Consider the following 24,110-nt stretch of genomic DNA (forward strand, 5'->3'; position numbering starts at 1 on the left):
GACTGTTTTCCAGTGGCATGCGCTCTTCTGACATCCCTGCGACTTTGTTGGTTGCCTTGTAAATCCCTCCGCTATAACTGAGAGAGATAGAGAGAGAAAGGGGGGGGGGGGGCGATGGTCTTGTAGCGAATTCTGTCAACTGATCCTTAAGGTAGGAAAATAGATGATGGAAGTTGCGAGCGTACCTTGGGCCCACATGGGTCTGTAAGGTGGTAGAGCATTGAATCTCTTCCAACTGATGTAAACCTCATAGTAACTGGTATGCCTATAGGATGTGGTACCTTTTATGACGTAAACCCTCCTATGAACATGCACCCAATTAGTTTCCTTTAGTGATTCGTGGTGAAAGGATATAAGCTGTGTTGCGCATATTGAGGATCGTCAAAATATTTGATACAAGTTTGATCCCGCATCCAGGACGTTGTGAATCAATTCAAAAGTATTCTTCCAGGATCGTCAAAATATTTGATACAAGTTTGATCCCGCATTCAGGACGTTGTGAATCAATTCAAAAGTATTCACATGGAAGACAGGAAGCATTTGTGATATAATACACCCGTAGATGCTTCGTACTCGTAATTGACGACGTACACAGTCCCAAAAGCTGTTCAATTGCGTAAATAATTGAAAGCAAAATCTTAAAAGAGTTTTAAATAGCCCATTAAATATTTGCACACATATAAATTAAAGCTATAGCCAGAACTATTGTTTAAGTCACATAGGCTACGGCTGCAAGTGTGTAGATGACAGCAAGTGATGGCAAAATGCTTTAATTGTAAAGGAAGCCCTTTGTTGTCTTAGGAAGAAAGAAAAGTTTGAAATATAGAATAAAATATACTTTCCTTTGAAGTGAAGACACCTCCAGCTTATGAGTGTAGGACTTCTAGAAACTTGGTAGATGTCCCTCGTGGTGAAAGCCAGCTTCTTGGCATGAGGGGAAGTAATAACTTATATATTAATGGAATTTGGCGTCAATTACTGTATCAAGTGGAGATCACTTTGCCCGACCACCTCATAGGTGGACAGATAACTTAGCTCTTTTTAGCTAAAAGTCTGGGAGGTCTGGATTTGTGATGTAGTAGTTGCCCTAAAGTATTATGATTGGTAACGTATTTACAGAAGGAAACCCCATGTTGATATGACCATTCATTTCTGAGAAATAGTGATAAGATTTTCAAAATGGCTGCCATGGTGGCCATGTTGGATATCAAATAGGCAGCGGTGTTATTTAGGACCAATCAAACATCTTATAAAGTCTATTTTGTGTGAAAACCACATGTTGATATCACCATTTATTCCGAAGAAGCATCGCCAAATTTTCAAGATGGCTGCTTTGTTGGCCATACTGGATGTCTGAAACAACTTGACCATGGGATGAAGGTGTGTGTAAAGTTTCATGGCAATCTTCCAAATAGTTTAAGAGCAGCAATACTAAGTGTTTGCTACTGAATAGGTGGATGACAGAACAGGCTAATGAAAAGATGGATGACAGACAACAGGCTCATTAAAAGTAGCATGTCAGACTACAGGCTAATGAAAATGTGGATAACAGACAACAGGCTAATGAAAAGGTGGATGACAGACAACATGCTAATCAAAAGGTGGATGACAGACAACAGGCTAATGAAAAGGTGGATGGCAGACAACAGACTAATGAAAACGTGGATGACAGACAGCATGCAAATGAAAAGGTGGATGACAGAAAACATGCAAATTAAAAGTAGCATGACAGACTACAGGCTAATGAAAAGGTGGATGACAGACAACAGGCTAATGAAATGGTGGATGACAGACAACAGACTAATGAAATGGTGGATGACAGACTACAGACTAATGAAATGGTGGATGACAGACTACAGGATAATGAAAAGGTGGATCACAGACAACAGGCTAATGAAAAGGTGGATGACAGGCTAATTAAAAGTAGCATGACAAACAACAGACTAATGAAATGGTGGATGGCAGACAACAGGCTAATGAAATGGATGACAGACAACAGACTAATGAAATGGTAGATGACAGACTACAGGCTAATGAAAAGGTGGATGACAGACAACAGACTAATGAAAAGGTGGATGACAGACAACAGGCTAATGAAATGGTGGATGACAGACAACAGGCTAATTAAAAGTAGTGTGATAGACAACAGGCTAATGAAGTGGTGGACAACAGACAACAGGCTAATGAAATGGTGGACAACAGACAACAGGCTAATGAAGTGGTGGACAACAGACAACAGACTAATTGTTGTTGTTGTGTTGTGTTGTGATTTGGATTTTTAACGTAGCTTTAACAATTTCTCAGTCATATCGCTACGATGTCTGCAATGTGGCAGTTTATAGTGATGTCTAGCACTGGGGCATCATGCCGCAGACATGTAGCATGATGTCCCACCCAGTCACATTATCCTGACACCGGGCCGACCAGTCCTAACACTAACCTCTTAATGCTGAGCGCCAAGCGAGGGAGCTGTTAGTACCATTTTTGTAAGTCTTTGGTATGACTCGGCCGGGATCGAACCCACGACCTCCCGCATCCGAGGCGGACGCTCTAACCACTAGGCCACCGGAGCGGTCAACAGACTAATTAAGTGGTGGACAACAGACAACAGGCTAATGAAGTGGTGGACAACAGACAACTGGCTAATGAAAAGGTGGATGACAGACAACAGGCTAATTAAAAGTAGCATGATAGACAACAGACTAATGAAGTGGTGGACAACAGACAACAGGCTAATGAAATGGATGACAGACAACAGACTAATGAAGTGGTGGACGACAACAGGCTAATGAAGTGGTGAACAACAGACAACAGGCTAATGAAGTGGTGGACAACAGACAACAGGCTAATGAAGTGGTGGACAACAGACAACAGACTAATGAAGTGGTGGACAACAGACAACAGGCTAATGAAGTAGTTGTTGTTGTAGGGTTTAACGCCATTTTTCAGCACAAGATAGGCTATATATGGCGGCCAGTATAATTGGTGGAGGAAGAACCCTGAAAAACCCGGGGAAGAACCACCGACCCACGAGAAGCTACTGGCAGGCTTTCTCACATACCAACGTTAGCCGAGGCTGAGACTCGAGCACACGCAGACAGAGGTGAGATGGCAATGATCCGTAATGGTAAGCGCTTTAGACCACTCGGCCACTCGGGGCCCCGGCAAATGAAGTGGTGGACAACAGACAACAGGCTAATGAAAAGGTGGATGACAGACAACAGGCTAATTAAAAGTAGCGTGATAGACAACAGACTAATGAAGTGGTGGACAACAGACAACAGGCTAATGAAATGGATGACGGACAACAGACTAATGAAGTGGTGGACAACAGACAACAGGCTAATGAAGTGGTGAACAGACAACAGGCTAATGAAAAAAAAAACAGGTAAATTAAAGTATTACTGCCTGAAAATGTGGTCATGCCATCTGCCTATAACTTTAAACTGTCCAAAAAAAATATGGCCCAAAAATAGTTTTCTAATAGTGTCCTAAATTGGATTTCAGATGGATAGACAGATAGCAGCCATTGCAGTCAAGGCATAAAATGAAAGCAGTTTTCTGAAAGTTACATTCCTTACCTATAACTTGGTGAACTTAGAAATGTCTTCATCAGATATCAATTGTCCAGCAAATATTTTACCCTATGGAGTGAAAGCTAACACAACATGCTCCAACCACATTCCTCATTTGGCATAAAGTAACGGAAGCAGAAAAAACAAAAACAAAACATACAAAACTACAGTAGAAGATTTTTATTACAATGAAATGTTAAATTCATACAAAAATATCATTTAAAAATGAAATGATATGTACAACGATCTGTATACTAAGCTGAATGTTTTCGGTTCCAAGTTTCCCTTCATTTTAATCACATTAATGAAGGAAATGAAATATGAGACCAAAAATGTGGGCACAATTTAGAAAATTTATCACTGCAAATTTTACTTCACAAGGTTCTAATAGTCTGCAGACAACAATTTTCAATTTAGCAATGGAAAACAAGAAGTCTCAAGTTTTGAATAAAAACTACATCAGTAAATATTTAGGAAGCTGGTCTGAGAGTCGGACACAAACTTTGTTATCACTAATCAAATACTTTAAATCCTTATGTACTGCCCTTGTGATAAGCATCACACACACACATACACACACACAACCATGCATGTGTAAAATGAAGTTATGAAACAGTAAAGATGTTAAAGTTGGCTTCATCAAATTGTATAAAACATTTAAAAAGAAAATGCTGTTATTCACAAAAATACACTCTTTAAAGTTCAATTTCCAATGTATGTGCACTTAACAGCAATAACGTACTGAAATAATAGTTCATATATGCCAATATGTACATAAAAATACTAAATAAAGTGGCATTGAAAAAGACCCCAAACAAATTATGTATACATTGGTCTAAAAAAAAAATGATGAGGAAGAAAGCAGGTCAAGTATCTGTCCATTAAAATATGTGGGACAATGTCAAAGCATGCTCATTATTTTCTTAATATCACATCTATTTTGTGTATTCTGTATAATTTTTTATATATCCAATGCAATGAAATATTATATACCAGTTATGTTCTTGTTGGTATAACCTAAACAGTCTTTGACAGGTACCTGTTCTTCATTTTGGAATGTATATTCCTAACAGTCTTTGACAGGTACCTGTTCTTCATTTTGGAATGTATATTGAATTCTAGCATTCACTCTATTTTCTATTCCCAAACAAATCATGATGGGAAACAGGCATCAATCTTGTCAACCAATACATCTTTTTTAGGCAGTGCATTTCATCAACAGCAGCACTCTTAAACTTTCAAAGACAGATGCTCACCTTGTGTTGTAGTGTATCAATAAAGGAATTATGAAAAACTGCAACACCGAAGCCATTCTTTCATTCAAGCTTGAAAAAACATAAAAGGAAAGTAGCAAATTTGACACTGCTTAATCTATAAAACTATTTATCTAAATTTATTGCATAGCTAGACTACAGACATACAGACAGACAGATGCCAAACTGACCACTATGTTGAGCTTCTGACAACAGGTACCTCCTTTTGAAGTCCTGAACAGAGTATTAGGTAGCATATAATCTACAAAAGGTCTAACAACAGGTCATTCAACATGTCTTACAACAGGTCTTGTATGCCTTATAACAGGTCATTCAACATGCCTTACAACAGGTCTTGTATGCCTTACAACAGGTCTATCAACATGCCTTACAACAGGTCTTGTATGCCTTACAACAGGTCTTGTATGCCTTACAACAGGTCATTCAACATGCCTTACAACAGGTCTTGTATGTCTTACAACAGGTCTTGTATGCCTTACAACAGGTCATTCAACATGCCTTACAACAGGTCTTGTATGTCTTACAACAGGTCTTGTATGCCTTACAACAGGTCATTCAACATGCCTTACAACAGGTCCTGTATGTCTTACAACAGGTCTTGTATGTCTTACAACAGGTCTTGTATGCCTTACAACAGGTCATTCAACATGCCTTACAACAGGTCCTGTATGTCTTACAACAGGTCTTGTATGTCTTACAACAGGTCTTGTATGCCTTACAACAGGTCATTCAACATGCTTTACAACAGGTCTTGTATGTCTTACAACAGGTCTTGTATGTCTTACAACAGGTCTTGTATGCCTTACAACAGGTCATTCAACATGCCTTACAACAGGTCCTGTATGTCTTACAACAGGTCTTGTATGCCTTATAACAGGTCATTCAACATGCCTTACAACAGGTCTTGTATGCCTTACAACAGGTCTTGTATGTCTTACAACAGGTCTTGTATGCCTTACAAGAGGTCTATCAAATGCCTTACAACATGTCTTGTATGCCTTACAACAGGTCTTGTATGCCTTACAACAGGTCTATCAACATGCCTTACAACAGGTCTTGTATGTCTTAAAACAGGTCTATCCACATGCCTTATAACAGGTCTATCAACATGCCTTACAACAGGTCTTGTATGTCTTAAAACAGGTCTATCAACATGCCTTATAACAGGTCTATCAACATGCCTTACAACAGGTCTATCAACATGCCTTACAACAGGTCTTGTATGCCTTACAACAGGTCTATCAACATGCATTACAAAAGGATAAACTCTTTATCAGATCTTTGGTTGATGGGAAGCAACTCAAATATGACTAAGACATATTGCCATTATAAAAAAGCAACAAATGGCATAAAGTAATTACATTTTTTTGTTGCTATAACAACTTGATTAGCTCACTTGACATAAAAGGGGTGTCAACCGTCTTCTGTGTCAAATTTCCATATCAAAAGTAATGGAGGAATTAATGGTACTTTTTTCAGACATTTTCCACAATGTAAGACAAAAGTACAAATAATATGTTCATATAATACATGTGTTTCACAAATATACATCTGTAACTTTTAGTGTATATATATATATAATCCATGTGTTTCACAAATATACAACTAAAACCTTTAGAAAGTAAATATCAACTGTATACAGGAACATGACATCAAATGTGTGGCAATAACCTAATAAAACGTTCAAAATAAGTGGCCTTCATTGATCAGTTATCTCCCAATCCGATGACAACAGAAAAAGGCAGTCCATATAATTTTTAATTATCCCTAATCCTTTTACTAAATTGTTTCTAATGCTAAATACTGGGTTTTTTAATATGAAAAAATGAGAAAACTAATTAATGGAAAATTCAATCTCAATAAATCAGATGTTCTACCTCATTAATCATAACAATAATTAGTCTACACATTATATTTCTATTCTCAAAGATTTTTTTTCTCACTTTAAATTCAATGTACCTATTACTTTCCAGCTTATATTGAAAAATAATCAGTGGTTAAAGGTAAACATAATCAGTGGTTACAGGTAAACATAATCAGTGGTTAAAGGTAAACATAATCAGTGGTTACAGGTAAACATAATCAGTGGTTACAGGTAAACATAATCAGTGGTTAAAGGTAAACATATTTTTCTATCAAGGAAAGAATAACTTAAACTACAATTCTTGATTCTCTTTGTTGGATTTGAATTTCTGGTGTCGCTACCCATCAGAATGGGTGAATGTAACCAATCAATGTGGAACCCCCAAATTATGTCATACAAATCCGACCTATTAATAACAAGATCCCAAATGATAGTTATTCCACATCAAAATTCTATCTGCCAAACCTGTCATTTCTTCTTTTTATTTATAAAAGCCTTTGTCAGTTTTTCCTCATTTTATGCATGCTGCAATAAAACAACTGAAAATCCTGGCCAAAATCACTAGTTATTTTTAAATTCTTCCATGAATTAATCAACACAATCTAACTGCAATTAAGGTGATAACATGCAGTACTTTGTCAATAATCAAAAGTGCATGATCATATATACAAGAAAATGCTAATGTGGGAATTATATGAAAATGTACAGTTCAAAATGTCATATTCGTGTTTCGATAATTGATCTACATTTATCTGAGTCCATGGTATAAATTGTATCAAGATAAAACTGGACATATAAATATGGGAAAATTACATCTTGCAGCTTTGAATTACCACTATACCATATATTTAACAATGAGAAATAGTGAAGACAATACAAATGATAAATGGGCAACTATTGATGTTGCCGAGCTAGTTGTTGTACAGGTGTAATCTTCAAGATAGATAATCTGATTGATAAATTCATAGCCCAAGTAGTTCTTGTAATCTTGCTTGTCTTCCTCAATCTTCATCAGGCGGACAGCATCATCATTAAAGATCAGATCACTGTAGAACAATCCAGAGTCGAAAAGATGGAAGTCCCCATCACTGTAAACATATAAAACAAAATAATATTTACAAGAAGAAACATGTGGCAAAGCCTCATTTTCCAAATATTTTTTTAAAAGCCATTTATTACCTGCACACACACTTAACCCCTATCAAATATCCACAATATAGAATTGAGTGGATTTACGTCCAAAATCATCATGCATATTTAGCATCCTAGCTTAAGTACAGCATCACTGCTCAAAGTTAGTGATGGTCCGCTATCCTGGGGCTAGTAAATTTCCTGTTGGACTATTAGCATTCATGACTAATGAAATCTAACCTGGTTCTCCCTATCTGCATTGATAGTCACAATTGACTGCAAATCTTGCAGCCTACACATCCATGACATCAGAGGTACAATAATCCTGTAATGCCAACAAAATATCACTTTTGAATGGTCATAGGAAATTTGGACTAAAGATTTTAAACTGGACATGAATTTGGCACAATACCACATTACTGTAGTGCCATAGACATCAAAACCCCTATTATCATTGACTGTTCCATCCTTAAAAGATTACAATGAGACCAAAATTTTTCTTGATAGTTTTTGAATTATTATGTTGCAATGTCTATACTGCTATGATGAGAGATGTTGCCATGCTTTCACTGTAGTAATGTCTATACAGCTATGACGAAAGATCTTGCCCTGCTTTCACTGTACCAATGTCTATACTGCTATGATGAGAGATCTTGTCCTGCTTTCACTGTAGTGAGGTCTATACAGAGAAGCCTTATTAATCCAGACACCTTCATTCCCAGTGAATATGTCCAGATTAACGAGTTTTCCAGATAATTGAATAATGCACCTTTTTATTTCACGATGTCATCATACCATATACATGTACATGCTTGCTGTAAATGTACTGTATATTCAATATTGGTCGAAATAAATTAATGAATACATCTATTGACTAATGAGCTATTAATTGACATCCCCATTTTATTCTGAAATGAAGCCCTATATGGTCCACAGCTTAAATCAATCAACTGTATTTGTACAGCCATCAGTAAACTGTGATTGCTACATACAATTGGTAAACAACAAACAAGCTTAATGACCCAATTTATTAACCGTACGCTATGTCAAAAAGCATGGACGATTTGATCCCAGTGTGTTTATTTAATCATTAACACCCCGTTGGTGACTAGCTAAAACAGACATTGTTTATACAATCGCTGGTTACAATAAGGTCACACTACTTAGTTTTTCCACACACATTATCATGTGATCAATTGATAACTTTAAAATACCACTAGAATTTGAGCAATCAAAGATTGATACCTTGACACACCTCCACATTTGCGTAGGTCAATCTGTGTTATCTGATTGACTGTATTTTCATATAAGACTTTTCAAATTATCTTATTTTTGTAGATTATTTCCAGATTATTGAGACTAGTTTTCTAGTAATTTTACACTTTGGTCCCCAATTTTGATTCCCAGATCCGTAATGCGGAGTTTTTGATTAATGGAGCAAATTAATGTTATGGAATTCTATTCCCGTTTTATTATGTCTGGATAGCAAAGTTTCCGGATAAACGAAGTCTGGATTAATGAGATTCCTCTGTACTGCTGTGATGAGAAATCTTTGTCTTTTTTCTCTCACATTATTTTTTTTGTCGTGAGTAAGCTCTGAAAACTGTTTATGAGGCATCCTTTTACATGGTTAATTTCTGGGAAATGTTTATGAGGCATCCTTTTGTATGGTTAATTTCTGGGAAATGTTTATGAGGCATCCTTTTATATGGTTAATTTCTGGGAAATGTTTATGAGGCATCCTTTTATATGGTTAATTTCTGGGAAATGTTTATGAGGCATCCTTTTGTATGGTTAATTTCTGGGAAATGTTTATGAGGCATCCTTTTGTATGGTTAATTTCTGGGAAATGTTTATGAGGCATCCTTTTGTATGGTTAATTTCTGGGAAATTATGGTTTTCTAGTGAACTTGTACTGAATATTTTCAAGTAAACTTGCTGTTTTTCAAAACCAAAGATTTGTACATCTGAATTGTGAATGATTGTGATATTTAAGAAATAAAAATGTTATTCATCTAGATATGTGTTTGACATTGTTCTGTGGGACAGACTAGTGAAGATTCATCAGGACTAGTAATTCTACTTGTCCTTCTAGCAACAAGAATTTTTTTAAAAACTTCTAGCTTGTGCATGTACTTGCTTATAAGTTTATTACAAATAAAAACTGCGCAGACCCAGATCTGCCACTGCATAGTGTGCCAGCAGACCTGGGTCTAGTCATTGCAGATTGCTGGAGTAATTAGTAGAACAAACAACAAACTTGTGCATTAAGTGTTGACAGATCAGTGTCTATGTTGTTTGCAGTTGGATTCAAGTTTTAACGTGTATATACATCTAATTATTTCAATAGATAAAGTTCTGATGTGTGCACATTTAGTGAATATGTATGCACATACATGTACCAGCAGTAAGTTATCACATGGTTTGCTAATTGCCTTCAAAAGGTGCTTTATTTTGTTTTGGGGTTTAATGCCATTTACATGATTGGCAATATATGACAGCCAGTATAAGTGGTGGAAGATGAACCCTGGCAAAGCCCTGAACCACACCCTGATAGCTTTCTCACATATCCACATTGCCCAAGCTGGAGACTCACAAAGAAAGAAGTGCGATGGCAGTGATCGGTAAAGGCAAGCGCTTGAGACCACTTTGGGACCACGATAAAAATTAGCTATGACCATGCAAAAACAAATCCAAGCTAAACAGCTTTAGACATTTTTTGTGCAGTGGTAATATTTCTATTATCTGCCATAAACATCAATTCTACTTTCTTTTTCTTAATCAACATACAAAATGTTTTTTTTTTTAATAACTTACTAGCCATACTGTATTTTGCAAAACTGAAAGCATTTAATTGTATTCATTTTGTACCAGTGAAATTCAGGATTGCTTTAATCCACTAATCAAAAGACCCACTGAAAGGTATTATGCCTAGTAGTAAATAGACACCTGCAAAATTAAAAATCCACTAAACTGCCAAATATGTTAAATGCAAAATTAGAGGAATTCACATTGAAATATTACATGTAACAAACCATTCATTAAAAATATTTTACACATTAAAACTGGCTTCCCACTGGGAGAAACAAAATAATTCATACAAAAAAAAAAGCATTTCACTAAAAGTTAAAATAGAAATATTCTTAGAAATGTAACAATGAGAGCTGAATAACAATAATGTGTGCTTTTACTTTAGCAAAACATCTGACCAAGAATCTAGGATCTGATCCATTCTCATTAGTATATTCATTTAGTATTATGAGAAAAATATGAGGTACAGTTGCAAAAATTTAATTTGATAAGTTAAAAACAGATTGATCTTTGATGTCAGTAAAAGTATGAAACAAAAGCATAACCTGAAAACATGAACAATATTTTGTATTTAATATTTGATGTTCTCTATTTTATAAAAATAAAAAACCAAAAAGGAAAACTAGATCATATACTGGAATCTTCCGTTTATAACTCACATACATATATGAAGCACAACACGCATCGAAATCTAATGACAGTATGCTAACAGCTAATACATGATGCAAGAATATTTATGAATTTAAAACAACTATTTATAAACAACGAAGTGCACGACACCTTACAATTTAAGTTAGAGATGGTAACAATGAAAAACTTTAAATGAAACACAAGGCTGTTACAAGGTTGTTCTTGGCAGCAATGTCAGTTTAAGATTACAGGTTCTGGGAAGCTCATGACAAATCTATTCATCAACAAGCATCCAAAATTTAAATGATACAAATTATAATACAATGTCTCAATAACAACACAACAATAATAACGCCTTTCCATAATTTAAATGATACAAATTATAATACATCACAAATAAGAACACAACATAATGATGCCATTCCAAAACTGAAATGATACGAATTACGTCTCAGGTGACTTATTTACCTGGCTGCAAAGACATTAACTTTCCACTTTAGTGACTTCTCAACCTGGCTGTAAAGACAATTCCTTTCTGCTCTTGTGACTTATCATCCAGGCTGTAAAAAATGTTTACTTTCCACTCTTGTGACTTATATACCTGGTGTAAAGACATCTACTTTCCACTCTAGTGACTTATATACCTGGCTGTAAAGACATCTAAATGTTTTTTTACTTGTCTATACAACTGGATAATAATGTAATAATGACTAGATAAGTCTTGAATTATGTTTGTTTTTAGCTGTAATTACTGTACTGTAGTCAAGGATACAGAGATACAGAACATGATCCATTCAAATTTTCAAACTAAAAGACATGAACACATATACAAAGATAAGAAATACTCACTTGATATCAAATCTTGAATTGTGAAAAATGAAAAGTTACTAAGTTGTCATTCAAGTAAACTTCAATTTTGAGTTGAATTAACACTCCAAAGTTCCAAGTATATGAATACAAAACTGCTCTCTTTCTCTTGAACAAATCAGAGAAAGAATTTATAAGCATTTGAAGCATTAAAGCACAGTACAAAGAATACTGCAGTATACATACATACATACATATATATATATATATATATATATATATATATATATATAGTACTCTCCACAATACACACACCTCAAGTCAGATTTTTAGCACAAGCTGAAAGCACTACATAAGTGAGCTTAATTTTAATGAGTTTGAAGTTTTGTTTTTGATGTTGTGAAGATCAAAACAATGGATTAAGAAGGCAACAAAACAACAGATGAGGAAGGCAACAAAATAGATTAGGAAGGCAACAAAACAATAGATGAGAAAGGCAACAAAACAATAGACAAGGAAGGCAAAAAAACAATAGATTAGGAAGGCAACAAAACAATAGATTAGGAAGGCAACATGATTAAGAGTTTTTTGACCATTTTCCATTCAAACCTGTGTAACTGATTTACACTCCACTACACTGTGTTACACCTGAATAAATGTATGACTCATTAAGATGCCATCTGCTGCATGTTCTTAATTGGCATGGGTAGCCCTCTTGTGTGTCGGTGGAGCCGAGTGTAATCTACACCTGAGAGTGTATTACTACCAGAGTTGGAATATAACACCAGCTCCAGTCAATTAACTAAACTGCACCTTACATTAGTAAGCACAAATGTAGCATGGTCAATCCAATTCGGTATGTGCCAAATTGTAAAAAATTATGACAATGAGAAACAAGTATCAACATTTTCAACTGTGAAATATGTTATCTTAGAAATTATCCACCATCTGTATAATCTGATCACCTTTGGCAATTTCTGTGTTTGCTAGAGTCAACAGGGAATTAATGATGGTCCTAACCAACGTAAAATATCAACTAATAAGCAAGGATGCATGGAAATTAACAATGGAGAGATTTATATGAAGAACACAATATACTGAGGAGTTTTAAAGGGAGGCAATACTGTAGTAATACATAAATATCCATAATTTCATAAGTGCATTGAATTGTTAATTATTATTACTGAATTATTAATTATTAATATCAAGTGCAAATAATACTCTTTGACAATGAAAATATTTTTGATTGCTATTTCACCAATAGAGAAATTCAAATTAGCAGTGTTTCAGCAAAGTTAGAGGAAAACATTGGGCCAATGGTACCATCATAATGAACCAGCCTTATAATAAAATGAGATATCATTTACATTGTCTATTTTACATGTAACTGGTTTAAAAAAACAAAAAAAGGAACTTTATTATCTGTAAGATTCTCCACTTTATTGCCTCCGACCATACTCTGATATCATGGGAAGAGGAGAATCTACAACGTATGCCTTTCTAAGATTACAGTCATCCAGTCTTCGGTAAATGTCAGCGTTTAAGAGATTCTTCAGGGTGTGATGATGTTTTCTTTTATCTTTGGTTTTGCTATTTTGAAATCCAATTCCCTGTTGACGTTTCACTTTCTGTTTGACTTTTACCTCAACTTTTGTAGGTTTTATCAGCTTGCTCAAAATAAACATTGTATCTGCAGTCATGTGTATCACTTTTATGATCTGAACATGAAAAATGGGTGAAGAAATCAGTTATCCATCATTCCATATAAACCTCTTGGCAAAAGTCTGCCGCCTTTACAAATAATAAACTTCATCAGTGTCAATAGGGAATGGAAGTTATGTTGGTTGAATTTGTTTCCAATATTCATCGATTATTACAATTAGGTACATGCTAGCCTTTCAACTAATAAATATTATCGGATATACTGATTACACAATTATTTCAGGATGATCCTGAACTGTGCCATATATGAGATTAGAAGAATGGGGAAAACCGATAGTCCTAACATAGCAAACCAGCAATCATATTAAGATATCTTGATGGATTTTTAAAATATTTTGTAAAGTAATAACTGAATAATTCAGACAATTCACAATCTGTTGATTGATCTGCATCAGATTCAAGGCGAAATAACGTGCCTTGTTCATTTTTGGGAGTCACATTTCATACATCAACTCTTTTCTTGTGGGACTTTGTGTCCATTATGTACAAATTCTGAACGGGTACATATTGGCTGAAACACTAAAAAAAGCATCTAATGATAAGCTAAAATAAATTTCAGGACCCCCTCCCCCTGCACCATATACTTAAACTGTGTTACTCATAATACGCCCCTCCCCCTGCACCATATACTTAAAATGTGTTACTCATAACACGCCCCTCCCCCTGCACCATATACTTAAATTGTGTTACTCATAATACGCCTCTTCCCAAGGACTGAAATATAATATATGAAAAGTGTGTGTTTGTGTGTGTGTGTGTGTGCTAGCCATTTGGATTTTTAATGTAGCTTTAAAAAAAATTCAGTCAAATTGCTACGATGTCTGCAGTGTGACAGTTTATAATGATGTCTAGCACTGGGGCTTCATGCTGCAGACATGTAGCATGATGTCCCACCCAGTCACATTATCCTGACACCAGGCTGACCAGTCCTAATGCTAACCTCTTAACGCTGAGCACCAAGCGAGGCAGCTGTTAGTACCATTTTTGTAAGTCTTTGGCATGACTCAGTTGGGGATCGAATCCAGGACCTCCCGCATCCAAGGCAGAAGCTGTAACCACAAGGCCATTGGAGCAGTCTATATGAAAAGAACTCTCTGAATAATCTATGGTTTGCTATATATGTCCATTTTTATTTTATCTTATAATAATTGTCTAACATAATTTCTACTTACATATCTGAGGAAAAGAACTGCTGGGCATTGGCAAATAAGTTCCAATAGATGTCTCTCTCAGCCCGAGTCTTGAAACCTGGCAAACAATAAAATGATCAATGAATAAATCAACCAATCAATATAAACATGGCTTCTGGAACACTTATAAATCTTAATGCAGCGTGAATCACCCTGTATTAATGTTATCAAAGCTTCCACAGTATACCTGTATAGCCAAGCCAGTATGACAAAATTTAAGTGTACAAGTCGGAATGTGACATTCATTTTCTACATGAAGTGCTTAAAAAGAGAAATTAAACATTAAAACTCTGTGGCAAAGAACAGCTAAATTGGTGCAAGTGCATCTGAGGTAAAATCACCCTGGCCTTCTGTTGTGATGTGTCACTATCTGAGAATGGGAACTAACTCTTCCTAAACCATACCTTTAGAATCTAAATGCAACATATTGAGAGAAAGTTAAGATATGAGTAGAAAACCAAAGGACTACAAGAACTGCTCATACAATTGATTATTCGGTTGCTGTTAACTTCATAACATTATGAATCAATGTGTATTTTTTCTAATCAGTCAATAAATGCATGCAACAGATTCTCACCAGCTGTAACAACAGCATTCGACGGGACAGTACCAACAAAACATCTTTCCCAGTTGTCTATTGCAGTTCTTCTGCCATCTTTACACATTATCTCATAGTCATCAGAACGCCTATTTCTCGCCCATATAGCCTGGTTACGACCATCCGTGTTGTCTCTGACTGTAAGATGTCGAACAAAAGCAACATCTCCAGCCTCTGCAAAGAGATTCCACTGTTGATTAAAGAAATGTCTAAAGTACAAAGAGAAATGTAACAGTATAGCCTTGTCAAACTTGACCAATTCTCAGATTCAAACTCAAAATTCTGAATTTTGATTACATGCAATCAAATTACTGCCAATGATTTACGAAATATTTTTAACTTGGTGAAGAACAATGAAATAAATATCAGCATCAACTTAATACATTTTGAAATTTCTTTTTGACAAAGGGAAGCATTGTGTGTTCCAGCCATTACTAGCAGATTGCAAGATGTCTTTACTTGTGATGCTAAAGAAACCCAAAATGTGTTTAAACCAGGTGAAAGGTTTCCCTTTCATTAATTAACAGCCGTTTCATTCTTCCTTGTTCAGAGATTTTAACTAATCATAAATTTATACTTAAGATTTTTACATCCTGGAAATGTACAGTCCAATTTTGCCTTCTGTACAAGGCCAACTTACTTTCAACAAGGCACCTAAATGCCCCCTTGGGTCCATAGTATGGTTCGTCGCTGTTACGCTGGCACTTGCGGTATCCACCTGCTGCACACCCTTCACAAAGATTAATTGGCTTGCCATTACGATTGTACTCCTTTTCAAGTGCACCTGGAATACAGCTCCTACTGAACAGCTGACCTGAAAAGAATGCAGTAATTCCAGAGTAGGAAGAGTACCACATATACGTTATCTAAATTTCAAGAACTTGCATGCCACATCTAATGAATATTAATGTTGCAACTGCCATAAATAGTAATAGTCAACTTGCTAATTGCTACTTTAGCAAGCAAGGAAAAACAAAAATGTGTTTATATGAACCAAAAATTCAGTCATAAAAAATCTCCTGAGGCAAGATCTAACATATCTGCTGATGTAATACATTTATATATGTCTGCTTTCTTACAACATAACCATAACTTACAACTGAATGATAACTCATGTAATGTAGAAATGCAATGTTTCATACTGGTCTCGTGTCTCCTCATCTGCTGCACATGAGACTTTAGGTGATTATTCCGGATGGATTTAGATTATACTTTCACTTTTAAGGGAGAGTACTGCAGAAGGTGAAGGAAGCACCCCAATAAATTTATCATCTACAACGATGTTGCAGCAGCCCTAGGCAAGACTGGACTAACAATCTGTGACCTTTAACCCTTACTTTTCAATAAACCTGATGATACATGAATGGAAATGGAAGATACAGATCGTTCATAAAGCTCCAATTATTTACAAAAAGAAAACAACTCATCTTGTAACCTTGCCTCTTTTGACATTTGTCAGCCCAAAAAATTTAAAAAAGTATGTGTGGTTCTGGTTTACCAACCCACCCTATTTATTCCTGCAAACCCTATTTCCAGTGTCTGTGTGTGTGTGGGAGGGGAGGGGGTTGAAGGAGAAAAAAAATCTGACAAGAAAGAAATATACCTCCAATTCAGAATGCAAATGACACTTATTTCATGTCTCATTCAAATCCATCCAGACCAAAAGAAAAAAAGCAACAAACTAGAAGTGTGTACACAACTACCTACCATAAATTTTTTCAACATAATCAGAACCACAAATATTTTTTCTATTTGGCACCATGATGGATAGCATTCATATTCAGTGTTTCAAGAAACAATGTGCTAGAACACCATTATACACGATTGAAATTCAATTTTATTTTTTATATATTTTTTTTATAGGTTTCTTCAAGGTTTTACAAGTTTTTGGCAGTCTAAGACACAACCAGTTTCAAGATTATCACCATGATGAGCATAACAAATATTAAATATTTGATAATGTATGTTCTGATTTTGTCTCTACAAAAAAATGAAAATAAATTGCCAGTAATTGGTAAAAAATTGTGCAAGCTTTTTTAACTGCTAGGCTAGCCTAATGAAGAACTGTATCCAAAAACAGCTTTTTATGTCAGGGTAGAGCCACTTATTTTCCCCAAACCAAAAATTTTTATAAAAATTTAGGTGTTCTTCAGTTTTCTTAGGCTTTTGTTAGGTTTTGAAGATCAAAATGAAAATTTAGGTTTTTTTAGGTCAACTTCTAACCCTGATTATATCACTGAAACATTGATGCCTTGAGGTCCACAAAATAATAAGTAAGCAGCACTGTCATGTACCTTCTCTGTGCATGACTTAACATTAACACAAAATATTTATACAAAATTTCAAAGTTTGAGGAGGACAGCACCAATACTGAAAAAGTGTCATCTGACTCATACAATTTACAACACTAATGAGACAAAAGAAAAAAATGGAAGCCTAGTTTTATAGTTGTTCAAATTACTCACACAAAGGAGAATATAAATGTCTTCATATGTATTATGCAGTACCTCATCACTTATAATCTCCTGAACTGTAGAAAGTAGTTCCATTACTAAAATATAATTCTTTAAAGATATACAATAAAAGCACAATGAAAATATAGTGTGTTGATCATGTTACATCAATATATAGTGTTGATCATGTGACATCAAAATATCATATAGATCATGTGACATTAATATGTTGATCATGTGACATCAAAATATAGTGTGCTGATCATGTGACATCAAAATAACGTTAATCATGTGACATCAACAGTGTTGATCATGTGACATCAAAATATCATGTGATCATGTGACATTAATATATAGTGTGTTGATCATGTGACATCAATATAGTGTGTTGATCATGAGAGCTAATCATCTATTGCATGAGACAACAGCAGATCTCGCTGAAGTTTTATGTCTCATGAAATCTTATATCACATCCACACTCAAGACAGAGTTTCACTGATCAACATAGTCCACCGATTATGCTTTTACTTACTGATAATGCATTGGTATGAAAATATAACAAATATGTCATGCATTTATTCTAGTTATTATGACAAAGATGTGATGCATTTATTGTAGTTATTATGACAAATATGTCATGCATTTATTATAGTTATAACAAATATGTCATGCACAGTTTGTAGTTATTATGACAAAGATGTGACCCATTTAATGTAGTTATTATGACAAAGATGTGACCCATTTAATGTAGTTATTATGACAAATATGTGATGGATTTATTGTAGTTATTATGACAAATATGTGATGGATTTTTTGTAGTTATTATGACAAATATGTGATGGATTTATTGTAGTTATTATGACAAAGATGTGATGCATCTATTGTAGTTATGATGACAAATATATCATGCATTTATTGTAGTTATAACAAATATGTCATGCATTTATTGTAGTTATTATGACAAATAGGTCATGCATTTATTGTAGTTATTATGACAAATATGTCATGCATTTATTGTAGTTATTATGACAAATACGTGATGCATTTGTATGCAGTTATGACCAAAAAAATAGGTCATCAACATCTAGTTATGACAAATACTTTATAGATTTCTAATTATGACAAATACACCATGCATTTACATGCAGTTATGATATATATGTCATACATTTACATGCAGTTATGATACATATGTCATACATTTACATGTAGTTATGATACATATGTCATACATTTACATGCAGTTATGATACATATGTCATACATTTACATGTAGTAATGATACATATGTCATACATTTACATGTAGTTATGATACATATGTCATACATTTACATGTAGTAATGATACATATGTCATACATTTACATGTAGTTATGATACATATGTCATACATTTACATGTAGCAATGATACATGTCATACATTTACATGTAGTAATGATACATATGTCATACATTTACATGTAGCTATGATACATATGTCATACATTTACATGTAGTTATGATACATATGTCATACATTTACATGTAGCAATGATACATGTCATACATTTACATGTAGTAATGATACATATGTCATACATTTACATGTAATAATGATACATATGTCATACATTTACATGTAGTTATGATACATGTCATACATTTACATGTAGTAATGATACATGTCATACATTTACATGCAGTTATGATACATATGTCATACATTTACATGTAGTAATGATACATATGTCATACATTTACATGTAGTTATGATACATATGTCATACATTTACATGTAGTAATGATACATATGTCATACATTTACATGTAGTTATGATACATATGTCATACATTTACATGCAGTTATGATACATATGTCATACATTTACATGTAGTAATGATACATATGTCATACATTTACATGTAGTTATGATACATATGTCATACATTTACATGCAGTTATGATACATATGTCATACATTTACATGTAGTTATGATACATATGTCATACATTTACATGCAGTTATGATACATATGTCATACATTTACATGTAGTAATGATACATATGTCATACATTTACATGTAGTTATGATACATATGTCATACATTTCCATGTAGTAATGATACATATGTCATACATTTACATGTAGTTATGATACATATGTCATACATTTACATGTAGCAATGATACATGTCATACATTTACATGTAGTAATGATACATATGTCATACATTTACATGTAGCTATGATACATATGTCATACATTTACATGTAGTTATGATACATATGTCATACATTTACATGTAGCAATGATACATGTCATACATTTACATGTAGTAATGATACATATGTCATACATTTACATGTAATAATGATACATATGTCATACATTTACATGTAGTTATGATACATGTCATACATTTACATGTAGTAATGATACATGTCATACATTTACATGCAGTTATGATACATATGTCATACATTTACATGTAGTAATGATACATATGTCATACATTTACATGTAGTTATGATACATATGTCATACATTTACATGTAGTAATGATACATATGTCATACATTTACATGTAGTAATAATACATATGTCATACATTTACATGTAGCAATGATACATGTCATACATTTACATGTAGTAATGATACATATGTCATACATTTACATGTAGTTATGATACATATGTCATACATTTACATGTAGTTATGATACATATGTCATACATTTACATGTAGCAATGATACATGTCATACATTTACATGTAGTAATGATACATATGTCATACATTTACATGTAGTAATGATACATATGTCATACATTTACATGTAGTTATGATACATATGTCATACATTTACATGTAGTTATGATACATATGTCATACATTTACATGTAGCAATGATACATGTCATACATTTACATGTAGTAATGATACATGTCATACATTTACATGTAGCAATGATACATGTCATACATTTACATGTAGTAATGATACATATGTCATACATTTACATGTAGCAATGATACATGTCATACATTTACATGCAGTTATGATACATATGTCATACATTTACATGTAGTTATGATACATGTCATACATTTACATGTAGTAATGATACATATGTCATACATTTACATGTAGCAATGATACATGTCATACATTTACATGCAGTTATGATACATATGTCATACATTTACATGTAGCAATGATACATGTCATACATTTACATGTAGTAATGATACATGTCATACATTTACATGCAGTTATGATACATATGTCATACATTTACATGTAGCTATGATACATATGTCATACATTTACATGTAGCAATGATACATATGTCATACATTTACATGTAGTTATGATACATGTCATACATTTACATGTAGTAATGATACATGTCATACATTTACATGTAGCAATGATACATATGTCATACATTTACATGTAGTAATGATACATATGTCATACATTTACATGTAGCAATGATACATGTCATACATTTACATGCAGTTATGATACATATGTCATACATTTACATGTAGTAATGATACATGTCATACATTTACATGTAGTTATGATACATATGTCATACATTTACATGTAGTAATGATACATATGTCATACATTTACATGTAGTTATGATACATATGTCATACATTTACATGTAGTTATGATACATATGTCATACATTTACATGTAGTTATGATACATGTCATACATTTACATGTAGTTATGATACATATGTCATACATTTACATGTAGTTATGATACATATGTCATACATTTACATGTAGTAATGATACATATGTCATACATTTACATGTAGCAATGATACATGTCATACATTTACATGCAGTTATGATACATATGTCATACATTTACATGTAGTAATGATACATGTCATACATTTACATGTAGTTATGATACATATGTCATACATTTACATGTAGTTATGATACATATGTCATACATTTACATGTAGTTATGATACATATGTCATACATTTACATGTAGTAATGATACATGTCATACATTTACATGTAGTAATGATACATATGTCATACATTTACATGTAGTTATGATACATATGTCATACATTTACATGTAGTAATGATACATGTCATACATTTACATGTAGTTATGATACATATGTCATACATTTACATGTAGTTATGATACATATGTCATACATTTACATGTAGTAATGATACATGTCATACATTTACATGCAGTTATGATACATATGTCATACATTTACATGCAGTTATGATACATATGTCATATATTTACATGTAGTTATGATACATATGTCATACATTTACATGTAGTAATGATACATGTCATACATTTACATGTAGTAATGATACATGTCATACATTTACATGTAGTTATGATACATATGTCATACATTTACATGTAGTAATGATACATATGTCATACATTTACATGTAGTTATGATACATATGTCATACATTTACATGTAGTTATGATACATATGTCATACATTTTTATATATTCATTCAGATGCACTACAGCTCCTATTCAAGTTATGAGCAAACAAATTTGTCACTACACATCTCAATTGAGGATCAAATATTTACAAGTTTTATGGCAATCAGGCAAAAATGAGGTGACTATTTATGCGTACAAGACTTGACCAGAACGGAGAGACTGATGGACATCAGGATTCCTATATACCAAAGATGGGAGTATAATGCAGTAACTAAGATTAAATACAAACCAATGTTTTCAAATATAGAACACTGTGCGGGCAGGAATTGCTGAGTCTCTATGTAGACATTGAGGGGAATGATCCAGCCATCTCCACGCCCAATTCCTGCATGACAGGCACGACGATCTGCAAAAGAAATGTGGTTTTCTTAAAGCATGCCAAAATGTATTTCATGTACTAAATATAGAGCCACAGCAACAAAAAATACATGTTTTTATCATATTTCTTTGATGACAAGAACAGGGTCCAGTCAACTATCATTTTAAAAAAGGGCTTATTGTCCAATAAGGTCTTGTCAAATTTGAATCAAATTATCAAAGATTATGTGTTATAGGCTTCACTATTCATTAGGTTACAGGGGCCCCGAGTGGCCGAGTGGTCTAAAGCGCTCTTCGTTACGGATCACTGCCATCTCACCTCTGTCTGCGGCGGTTCGAGTCTAAGATTCAGCCAATGTGGGTATGTGAGAAAGCTTGCCAGTAGCTTCTCAAGGGTCGGTGGTTCTTTCCGGGGTTTTCCTGGGTTCTTCCTCCACCATTAATACTGGCCGCCATGTATAGCCAATCGTGTGGTGAAAAATGGCGTTAAACCCCACAACAACAACAACATCATTAGGTTACAGGCAACGATAACAAAGCAAGAGCCATTCATTTTACCCACATTATTTACCTTATATGAAACATCTTTATCATAAAACCATTTAGAAAGCACACAACTTTTTATGCATGAACAATCTGGTCTAACTCCAAAGCCAATTTCAGACATGTAATCTGACCCTTCACTGAGGTAAGTTCTAAAAGCAGTACCCGCACACTTGGTGTTATGGATCAAAGATTAATTTCACTTGAGAAAATATATTTTAAATTATAATTTAATATTAAAACATACCCTCATTTTATGCATATTGTGAATTGACAAACACTGGAATGTAATTATTTTTGTGATTGGGTACCAGACTACAAACCAGGATTTGTTCATTTCTTCTTTTACAAAGACGTAAACTCAACTAGAACAGAGTGGTATGAACCCTTCCATGAAGTCATTACGTTTAACAAGTCTGATTATCAATTGGACATTCCATATAAAGAAAGGAAAGTTTCGACTATTTCTAAAAAAATAAAGTTTGATGATGTGATTACAGAAACACAGATTGCTTAATATCTTTCTGAACTGCAAACAAAATTTTTTGTTGACATCTAATATGTACAAGGCAATACCATATTCAACTAAGATGTACAAGGCAATACAGGATCCAACTAATATGTACAAGGCAATACAGGATCCTACTAAGATGTATAAGGCAAATACCATATGCAACTAAGATGTA

At 33.9% G+C, this 24,110-nt stretch overlaps 2 protein-coding genes across 2 annotated transcripts in view; one reads left to right on the forward strand and one right to left on the reverse strand.

The window, feature by feature from the left end:
• The first annotated feature begins 4,823 nt into the window (after positions 1-4,823).
• On the forward strand, positions 4,824-6,206 carry LOC149795658 (uncharacterized). Its single transcript, XM_089963835.1, has 6 exons — positions 4,824-4,844; positions 5,157-5,423; positions 5,466-5,573; positions 5,619-5,660; positions 5,793-5,878; positions 6,017-6,206. Exons 1-6 carry the CDS (start codon positions 4,824-4,826, stop codon positions 6,204-6,206), a joined length of 714 nt encoding a protein of 237 aa, XP_089819961.1.
• LOC149795659 (transferrin 2-like) overlaps positions 6,027-24,110 on the reverse strand; it is a 77,409-nt gene continuing 59,325 nt past the window's right edge. Inside the window, exons 10-14 of the mRNA XM_089965501.1 lie at positions 22,793-22,909; positions 16,243-16,416; positions 15,582-15,776; positions 14,987-15,062; positions 6,027-7,801 (exon numbers count right to left, since the gene is read on the reverse strand). Of these exons, the coding sequence (XP_089821627.1) occupies positions 7,549-7,801; positions 14,987-15,062; positions 15,582-15,776; positions 16,243-16,416; positions 22,793-22,909 (815 nt within the window). The 3' untranslated portion in view covers positions 6,027-7,548. The remainder of the gene's footprint in view (positions 7,802-14,986; positions 15,063-15,581; positions 15,777-16,242; positions 16,417-22,792; positions 22,910-24,110) is intronic.

Source organism: Sinohyriopsis cumingii, chromosome 7 (genome assembly GCF_028554795.1).
Source record: "Sinohyriopsis cumingii isolate HCF-2022 chromosome 7, ASM2855479v2, whole genome shotgun sequence".
Taxonomy (NCBI): Eukaryota; Metazoa; Mollusca; class Bivalvia; order Unionida; family Unionidae; genus Sinohyriopsis; species Sinohyriopsis cumingii.

What these genes read in the sequence shown, in the direction of transcription:
- LOC149795658 (XM_089963835.1), top strand. Translation starts at nt 4,824, where the DNA reads ATGCTCACCTTGTGTTGTAGT. An exon ending in TCTTGTATGCCTTACAACAG is followed by an intron (nt 5,661 to 5,792) that starts GTCATTCAACAT and finishes GTCTTACAACAG; the next exon opens with GTCTTGTATGCCTTACAAGA. An exon ending in TCTTGTATGCCTTACAACAG is followed by an intron (nt 5,879 to 6,016) that starts GTCTATCAACAT and finishes GCCTTATAACAG; the next exon opens with GTCTATCAACATGCCTTACA.